Below are 9,724 nucleotides of genomic sequence, written 5' to 3'. Positions count from 1 at the left end.
GAAACTGAAATTTTTGCTTGTAATTTTATGAACTGGCATTAAATAATCGTTAACTCACTAAAAAATTCGTATTTTTTGACATATTTGAAACCCATGAGGAACGTAATTCATTCACCCCTGCACAGTAAAAAGAAGATCGGAATGACTTGTCAGACTGAGACCACAAACGCAAGATGAATATAGTAATCACATGTCCACCAATTTCATAATTTACACTGACAGGATAAAAAAAACTTCAAAATTGATCGAGCATGGACTTTCTAACCTAAATGCATCATTGTCTATCGCATTTTCATGTAAGCCAATACACACATACGTACAGTCTAACTTCAATTTTATTGTCATTTCATCTACACAACGTAATCTCTCCCTCCCCTCTTGAGGTATTTTCGTGGTTGGTAGTCGTCACCGTAACACAGTGGGATCACATGGTGTGACAAATTAGTTTTACGGAAGTTGTTGATGGAAATGACGTCACTTTTGCCTCCTCTGGTCTATTAGCTTCCTCAGTTGTGGAACTTCGTCGCTAAAAGCAGGTAGTTAGTCATATTCATATTTTGCATCTGCACATCAAATATCACATCTGTAAGTACTGCATTTCTCAAAATATTTGAGTATATATATATATACATACGTGCTAATATGCCAGACTGGCACGATTCAATAAAGATTTATTCTATTCTATTCTATTCTACATACATACATATATACATACATACAGACAGACAGATAGACATACATATATACATACAGCCTGATGCCGGACGGATACCTATCCCAATAGCTTCTATAGACTATAGTCTTTAATAGCTAAAAATGATAACTATGAATGAGCCATTTATGCAAACATTAAGAATTCACAAAACATTCTGTAAGTACTACTGGTGCACAAATTATTACATGCATTATGAATCAATCCACATTTCAGTTTCGTCACTCTTAAAAATTAGGCTACAAATAATGTGATCAAATACAACCAAGCACAAGTTAAGTCAATATTACATTTTATTTACCATCGAGTAATTTTCCAAGGACTAAAGTTCAGGCATATGAAGAGCTAAACCAGTCACATGCTACATGTAATTACTATACCCTGTGTTTTTGGTGACCACTTGCACAATATGCTTTCTTGAAGAAATTCTACAATATGATGAAACAAATGTTTTTATATGCCTATGAAATATTGCTTCTCTTGTTGTGAAAGGGACATAAGCTGTAACTTGTGGCAAGTTTATCAGTATTCTGCTTCTGTGAATCAACTACCGTGTCTGACCCTAATCCATTTGTCATGCTGAAATTTCGAGTATTGTTTTTGTCAACACAGCTTGTGTGTGTAGTGATCATTGTTTATTGTTTACGAATGAATTCTAGTCCAGACTTGAATACAATTTTCAACAATAACTATGTAGATTATACTCATATAGGTTGTGTTGATGTGCTAAATACTTGGCATTAAATTACAGTTTAGGGATTCAATACAGAAAGTGTAGTGAAACCACAAAACACAAGTTATGAAAAACAGCCAAAGGATACAGCTTATGGAGCTTTAACATGAAAAGTAGTCTGTAAAGATGTCATTTGTATCATTGTACAGACAAACGTCTTGAAAATCACACATTCATCGTATGGTTTTACATATTTCATAGCCATTTCTGGTGATCTATGTGCTCTTTGAAATAAAGGTTCTGAAGTTTTCATTCTTTTAAAGGTTTATATCCTATATGTCATGAAAAATACAAAATACTCATTGAACAACTAAAGTTTATCGCGTTTGCAAAATGCATTCACAAATTGGGCTTTCCATTATGCTTTCATCCAATGACACTATGCTTAAGACCCCTTGGCTGCAATAAGTAGCACTGAATGCCCCTATCTTACATGTTGTATTCTCTGTTTGGTTGTTATATGTAACCCGTTATTGAAAATATATTTGAAAATTTAAAACAAAAGTTAAAGCTGCTTAATCGACACTTCCATTTTGTCATAGATTATGTCTGCTGTAACTCTGTAAAACACTATCTTGTGTACCGGTAGCATTCTCTGTTTCAATACTCTTTTTAGCTAATTTGTTGAAATCCGAGCTTGTCGGAAGATGTACTTTTTCACCTTATCACTTGAAAGTAGGTTGTCGCATTGAAAGTTGAATTCTGATTGTAAATAATCTTACAAATAGCGGTTTGTTACTAAATATAGCTGCACGCGCGCGACTTTCGGACAAATATGCTGAAATTCGGACAAATTTTGTCGTTGTATGCGCGGCTGTTGTTGCAGCTTATAGTCTCAGTCATCAATGCATACGAATAAGTGGGACGCTAAATAGCCATTCTAACACTCGAAGGTTTTATTTTCGTCGTTCATGCGGAAAATGCGGACAAATATTTATTTGTGCATATTAATGAGGGAGAATAGTGACGTCATTTGCGATCAGCGCTATTGAAGTTTTGGTTGGAAGATGTCAGAAACCTGCATCATTAGTCCAGTTACGAATCAAAGCCTTCAGTGCAGTCTTCAAGAGCCAAAATGTCCAAGCCTAAATCCTTTCAGCCACTTGTTCATGCAAAGTACATATTACTATAATACGCTATCAGAAGTAACTTAGGAAAATCCGATCAAATTTTGGAATTTTCTTTTAATATCACATTTTCTTGACAAATATTAATGTTACTATAACACTGAATATAATTGTACCATAACTTTCCAAATAAGATATTTCACATCCTAAAAAATGCTGTTTTAAAATTCATATTTACTAAAACATTCAGCTGAATTTTTGACAAATTAATGTGTTCCCCAGAAAATTCAGCTGAATTTTTCGCTGATCACATAATTTTGGAACAGTGTGGCACAAATTCTAGGATTACAAATTAAATCTAGGGTCATATTTGTAAACCTAAAACCAACATACATTCATGACATTATATGGATTCAAGTAAGAGTGGTATTATTTTTTGGACTTCGGAATTCCAAATTTAGTTTGGATTCTGTTTTGTCATATTATGCTGTATACTATTAGGAGTTAGAAAGGTGAAATGTTGAGGTCAGAAAACTTGTAGCAACAGTAGCAGACAAACAAAATATTTCAATGGCAAGATGTTCTGCCTCATGGCCTAGCAAAAATAACATGGGGCAATGGCCAAAAGTTGATGCAACTGTCATGGAGAATGTGTAAAAACATTGCCCTGTGATTTGTACATGGGTATACGGTGCATTGAACAACTAAGTATACAGTACATAAGAAAGGGAGGTATGTGTATGACACAATAATTCATAAACCAACTAAATGCAAGATCAGCCATGAAATAAAAAAATCTGGGCATTTGCTCATTACATCTGTTGGATGGGCTTGCCGACGTCTTTCAAACAGGCACTCATACCAGTAACAATGCTGGGTCTTGTAGCTAATGGCAAAAATTTGAGCCTCTTGAGCTCCCTCACCTTTTGCTTAATTTATCAGCCTTTAGTTCGCCACTACTTATTTTGAGCAATGCTAGGAGCACCTTTTGTTGAGTAAATCTGCCATGAAAGGCTCAGCTAAAACTTCAAGGGCCATATTACCTATTAAACAACACTAATCGACTCTATTACAGTAGCCAATGATAGATGCTACACACAAAATTTGACACTGAACAGAAGCTAAGCACTTATAACAAAGGTGGTCAAAAGTAAGTCACTGACTGTACCGTAGCTCAGGGGAGAGCTTAAGTCCAATATCTTACTGTTTTATTGGCAGGCTCAAGGAGAAGTATATGAAGTGACGTTGCTTTTCGGTACTTTCATCTAATTTGTTTTTAAAAAGTTAGATTCCATGGGCAAAAGTATGGCAAGTGTTTGTTGGTAAATGAATGGCTGATTGGTCATAACCTTTTCTTGCCAAGTTAATATTTCACCATCAGGTCAAGTTCGTAAAACTAGTTAGGCCCAATATGCCCTATTTGGTGCATTTTAACAAAAAATTGAATAGTTGAAGGCCCCTGAAATCATGCCTACTGTAACATGATTTTTATGGACTAAAGCTGTTGGAAAAGACCAGGCCAAATTGGTGGTAATTTATGCACATGGTTTTGGCTCAATACCACTATTCACTGAGTTGAATGATTGGGGGGGGGAGAGTGATTCTGTCAAGCAGGCAAAGGGTTAATGGTCAACATCTTCTTGGACAGAGCATTAATGGCAGAGGGAAATGTAAAGCGTGACAAAGGATGACTGCCTTCAAAAATCTGAAAATGTCATATCAAAAGAAGGAGTCGTGACACCTAACTCAAAATAGAATAAGAAAGGTGATATTCTCAAAGGTGACATTCTCAATTGGTATAAGCAATGTCTAAAAGTTCTATTTTGAGTACAGTATCCATATACAAATAAGGTTAATTTTTGATGGCGTTACAAACTACATCTACAATATGGTAGAACTAATCTATATCATATTTTCTTTGTATTTACTCTCTTTAATTATACTCTCTATGTAAACTTAAATTTTGTTGATTTAAAAGGTTAGTGTAAGGTTTTTGACAAAGCTTGACGAGCACTTAAAGGTAGTATGCAACTTGAAGTTTAAAGGGACAAAGTCACTACCTTTTGACATTTTTTTCACTAACATTGTATTGCAAATGAGCAGTTGCTGATGTTATTTGACTCATTGAAAGATGTCTCAAAACAGTCAACCACAGACAATTTCAATCCTGTTTGTGTACAAAATATAGAAAAACCTTGGGTCAGGGGTTAAAGCAGGGCCGGTTTTAACCCGAAAGTTGGCAAGCATTGACCTGTAAGTGCTAACCGCTGTAAGCATGCGCATATGAAAAAAAAACACATAAAGTGAAAGGTCATGCATATAATTATATGTAATAAGTGTTGCAGTTTCGGGATTCTCTAATGCTGATGCTGTTTCCCCCTGCTCCAGTTACATTTTGACAGTCAGCTATGCATGCAGACTTTGACTACCAATCTTGTTCCTCGATATCCTGTTCTTTGCTGCAAAAGAGCATATTTTCGTAAGAGGCATTTCAAAAGCAACGCAACGGTCGTGGATGCAACGACAGTACGTAGCCTAGGGCCTAATGGCAAAATTGTTTTCATCTCCTTTGTACCTTCATTTAGACTTAAGCTTGCCCAAAGTTTGTGGGCACAGAAATTTCATAACAGAGTAAAATGAAGGAATAAACTTCAGCAGACTGTCAGTTAACGTTGAGGTGATCACCAAATTGCAGCAATATATACTTTGGCGACTGACACGAACATTGTAGGGTAAACACCAATAAACAGCATGCTGCATATGCCTGATCACAGTCCTGTGGTCAGAGAAAAGTAAACGTCAAAGCGATTACTCATGTCAGTGACAGTCTCACCTCCTTGTCTGTTACGTGTGGTCAACCGTGATGCCTCCATTGCCTGGTACACGTCACTACGCAAGTCATTGCATTATAGTACGAAAGCATGCATGGGTCTGGAAGAGTGCTGGTCAGATAAATATATTTGCGGACATCAACTGTTGAAATGATTTCAAATGTGCCTTGGACCTGGAAACGCATTATCATTTTGCAAAGTTCCTAACTGACTGGCCCAGTCCTCTGGTCAGTAATCAGAATGGTGTGAATTAGCCCTATGATACTGTTTCAATTCAGAGAAAATACTGCTATACTAAGATTTTCTTATTTGTTCTGAAGCATGTCTAAATGAAACAACGGTGAGATAAAGGATTCCAGGGTCTATGTTTCAACCCGGGCTTCATCCAAACAAAAATATTCTGCAGTGCCAGTATGCAGTGTACAGTCTTTTGTTTTCAACAGTACAAACACAAAATTGTACAGATAAACAGTATGTTCGTGTTCATGACAAATTTTACTGTTTTCGCGGCAATCATCAATCATGGCCAATTTCCTGAAATCGTTGTGTGTGTCCAATACAACAAATTGTAAAATCACTCTTTGGGTCTTGAAGTTAGCTTACGTCACTGCCTTGCATTGCGTATTGCCCAGTTTGTCCAGATAATAGGCAAGTAAAAGTTATGGGTGGGTGTGTACCCCTAGTCCAAATCAATCGACTTTTTTCAGCTTTTTGAAGTTCAGCCGACGACTTATCGTAATACCGGCAAACAGTCTTTCACACCTTCGCAAATCTCATGTCTGTAAGGGTGTGAGGCAAGGGCTTCCTTAGCTCAGAACGTTCACCCAGCGCGCAGCATACGAGAGAGCATTGTAAGCTTAGTGCCTAAATATTTTAGTTTGCTATAGTCACGTATCTTTTGACGAGATCACCATTGGTCACATGTCGCGTACAGCTGATCACCATGCCGAATGAGTAAATTAAAATGACTTGTTGGGCTATCTGATTAGGTGTACTATGCTTTTGTGCCAAATATGGGAAATAAACATTCCAAGAAGGATAACAGTCGATGTCACATCCTCATTCATTGGGAAACATTTGTGCGGCAAGGAGGTAATTCTCGTATCTACACTACACAATCTGTCAATCATGAAGAAGGTGATTCAAAATGGCGACCCGACAATGCAGCGACAAGCTTTCTTTGTTTTTCTTCAATCAAAACATGTACTAAATAGTCCTAACACATCACTTTTTGCAGGATTTGTTTACTCTGAAAATGCAAGGGAACATTGGTCGATTGCATCATTTGTCTCATGCTCCAAGGAAATGATAGTTCTGTCAAAAGTTGACGTCCAACCATGGAGGGAGAAAGAAAGACTACCTCAATGGTCCAACACAGCTACACTCAGTGTGATAGGGTAGTGAATTTTGTTTAATGCAGTTTCATAAATGACAAGCACTATGAAATCTTATTACCATAACTTTCGAAACTTTATTGTGTTTATCCTCAAAATGTTAACATGATGGAAATCATATGTAGGGGGCAAGTTGCCAAATTTTGACCCCAAGCTTTAATGTGTAGCAATCGGACTGCTATCACAGTAATCGGACATCGTATTTGGAATGTGATTAGGGGCTAAATAATTTGAAACTTCAAACTCAGATTTTCATTTTCGATGTGTCTAAAAAACTGAATGTAAATTTTTCGTGATAATTAGTTACGTTTAATCCATAGACGACTCAACCATATTTCGAAGTGTTTGGCGCTTATCTACCGGACATATGGGCTGTCTCTGTGTGTTGCTTTTCGCACCTTTTGTCATACGTTCTGGCTAACTTCGCCAAATTTGTAGCGCCCTGAATAGCTTCTACTAAAAATCTATCCAAAACGGGACAGCAGTATCACTTCACTTAATATGAGGTCACATAACTTGTTAAATGCTATCATTACAGAGCAAAATGAGTACGACAAACAGCATGTGATTGAATGTCATAAAACTGAGGTGGTCCGAAAACTGTCACACTGAGTGCACTGTACTACTACTGCAGCTACAATATGCAATGCATTGAACCGAAACACTCAGGCGCAGGATTGCTCCACTTTTTATAAAATAAAATCGACCGTGAAAAGTTTAAACTAAGACTGATACTGTCTTATTTCATACAAAGATATGAATCGTAGCCTCATCGTACTTTCCAATCTGTCCCGAGTATTCTATTGCTTTGTCTACTTGCCCTTTGTCCTTCAGAGTCAGAATCTGACTCTGATTTGGAACCACTCATCCCGGATGCCTGGGGTTGCCTATGCGCCTGCAAGCCAATTCCCCTCGAAATCACTAGAATTCTGGTCAACATAGTCCTCGCCGGAAGCAACTTAACAAGTCCCTGCAGCTGGACCGCCGGTGCGGCTTCCTTGCCAGTGTTGATTGGGCGTCTGTGAGCAATGTTTATATAGCCGACTTTGTTTGTGGTCTAATTTATGCAAGGACTGCTAAATACACTTTCATGTCAATAGCGTGGTACAAATGACGTCAATTGTATCTGTTGGTCAATATGCAAATACTGCTGCCTGGCTTGGGTGCGAAGAGGCCACCTGATCACCAGGCATGAAACAGGAGTCAAATTTCACCATTTGCACACATCTTTCTGAACTGACACAATATGCAATCCATAGACAGGTCCCCTAGCTGAGTTTTTGAAGGGAAATCATAAAAACTTTGGAAATGATGTCATAGGCCCTTCAAGTGTATACTGTGTGACTATACCTCTAACCCTATCACTGTCCCTATACAGCCATTTAATGCTGTATCTGTTCTCAGGAACATTCACGAACGTTCACTTTACTTTAAGCATTGGATTAGGTCTAGCAAATCTCTCTAGCAAAACACTGGAACCAATGATGTCATAAAATTGTCTTTTTGCCATACTGATGAGCCTCTTTGTACAGCAAACGTTACTGAATATTTCAAAAACACAAAAACTACTATCAACCCACCTACTATAAGAACACAAATTAAATATGTGATGAGAACACAATTAAAAGTCATAATCAAATGCAGTTTAATTACAGCCATGCAAAAAAAGTATTACTACTCCTGATGAATTTATAGGAAGCTGGAAGATTTAATGTTTGCACCATTGCACTTTATAAAGAAAAATAACTTGAGTCAAACATTTCTTGATACACATGATATTAACTCCTTGAAAATATTTGATGATACTCAGTCTAAACATTGCAACACTCATGACTTAATAATGTAGCAATGTTTTGACTAGAGCATTTATCAAAGGAAAACCTGAGCTAGAAACTCCAAAATACAGTTATTAACCAGTACTGTCTGTAAGGTTATGCATAGTGTTATCAGAGTACAGGAATGTAGCAATACCAAGACACCATTACTGACTGTGTTCCTTTTCTTCTCGAGCTATTTGCTGCAACCTTTTTGCATAATTCTGTGCCATTGAGTTTATAATTGATATCACAAAATAAGTTACCATAATAATGATTAGCTTTTCAAAGAACCATGACAACCAGTTTGAATTCTGCAAGATAAAAATGAGAATAAATTATGTCATTTGATAAATTCAATTCTGAAAATTTACAGTGCACTGCAGTGATACCATTGGTACAATAACGTTGATGAACGCGGAGATTACACTTTAGCAGTATAGACAGGGAAACTTATTATATACCTCAAGACACATTCCTATGTGACATTATGGGAAACAAACACTCACATATGCCCAATTTGATTTACTGTATCATGTAAAGGCACACAACGTTCAAATATGGGGAATTGCATGCATATATATCTTAAAGGGACAAAGTCGCCCATTTTGCATGAATTTTGTTTGATACGAGATACTACCGGTACTTATATTGTTTGACATGTTGAAAGATACTGAATGAACAGGCGACCATGCATATATTCAACCCTGGTTTTAGACAAATTAAATTAAACCATTGTGAAAATAAATTAATGGTCATGACCATTAATTCATTTTCGCACTGGTTTAATTTGTCTAAAACCGGGTCGAATATATGCATGGTCACCCATTCAGTATCTTTCAACATGTCAAACAATATAAGTAGTATCTCGTATCAAACAAAATTCATGAAAAATGGGCGACTTTGTCCCTTTAACTACCTTCATTCTGGCTACTATTTGCATCGCTATCAGTGAACATTCCATTTGTTAAAAAGGCCAGTGCAAGGTCTGAAAATGTTCCCCAGTATGATCATACGGTAGTAGCGACATTAAAGTTGGCAACCTCAATTGATACTTCTCTTGAAATCTAGTGTAAACTATGTGTGCTACAATGTACTAATAATCATTACTATAGTGAAAGATGAGAATGTTAAATGAAAGAATATAATCAAACCGAATAAGATCATGGAATG

General features: G+C 36.8%; 1 protein-coding gene across 1 annotated transcript in view; it reads right to left on the bottom strand.

Moving 5' to 3' along the window:
- Positions 1-987: 987 nt before the first annotated feature.
- Positions 988-9,724, bottom strand: part of LOC139145762 (vacuole membrane protein 1-like) — a 268,119-nt gene continuing 259,382 nt past the window's right edge. Inside the window, 1 exon segment of the mRNA XM_070717066.1 lies at positions 988-8,865. Coding sequence (XP_070573167.1) covers positions 8,719-8,865 — 147 coding nt within the window. The 3' untranslated portion in view covers positions 988-8,718.

Source organism: Ptychodera flava, chromosome 12 (genome assembly GCF_041260155.1).
Source record: "Ptychodera flava strain L36383 chromosome 12, AS_Pfla_20210202, whole genome shotgun sequence".
Lineage (NCBI taxonomy): Eukaryota > Metazoa > Hemichordata > Enteropneusta > Ptychoderidae > Ptychodera > Ptychodera flava.
The sequence above is the reverse complement of the archived record's forward strand: the minus strand, read 5'-3'. Positions and strand labels throughout refer to the sequence as shown.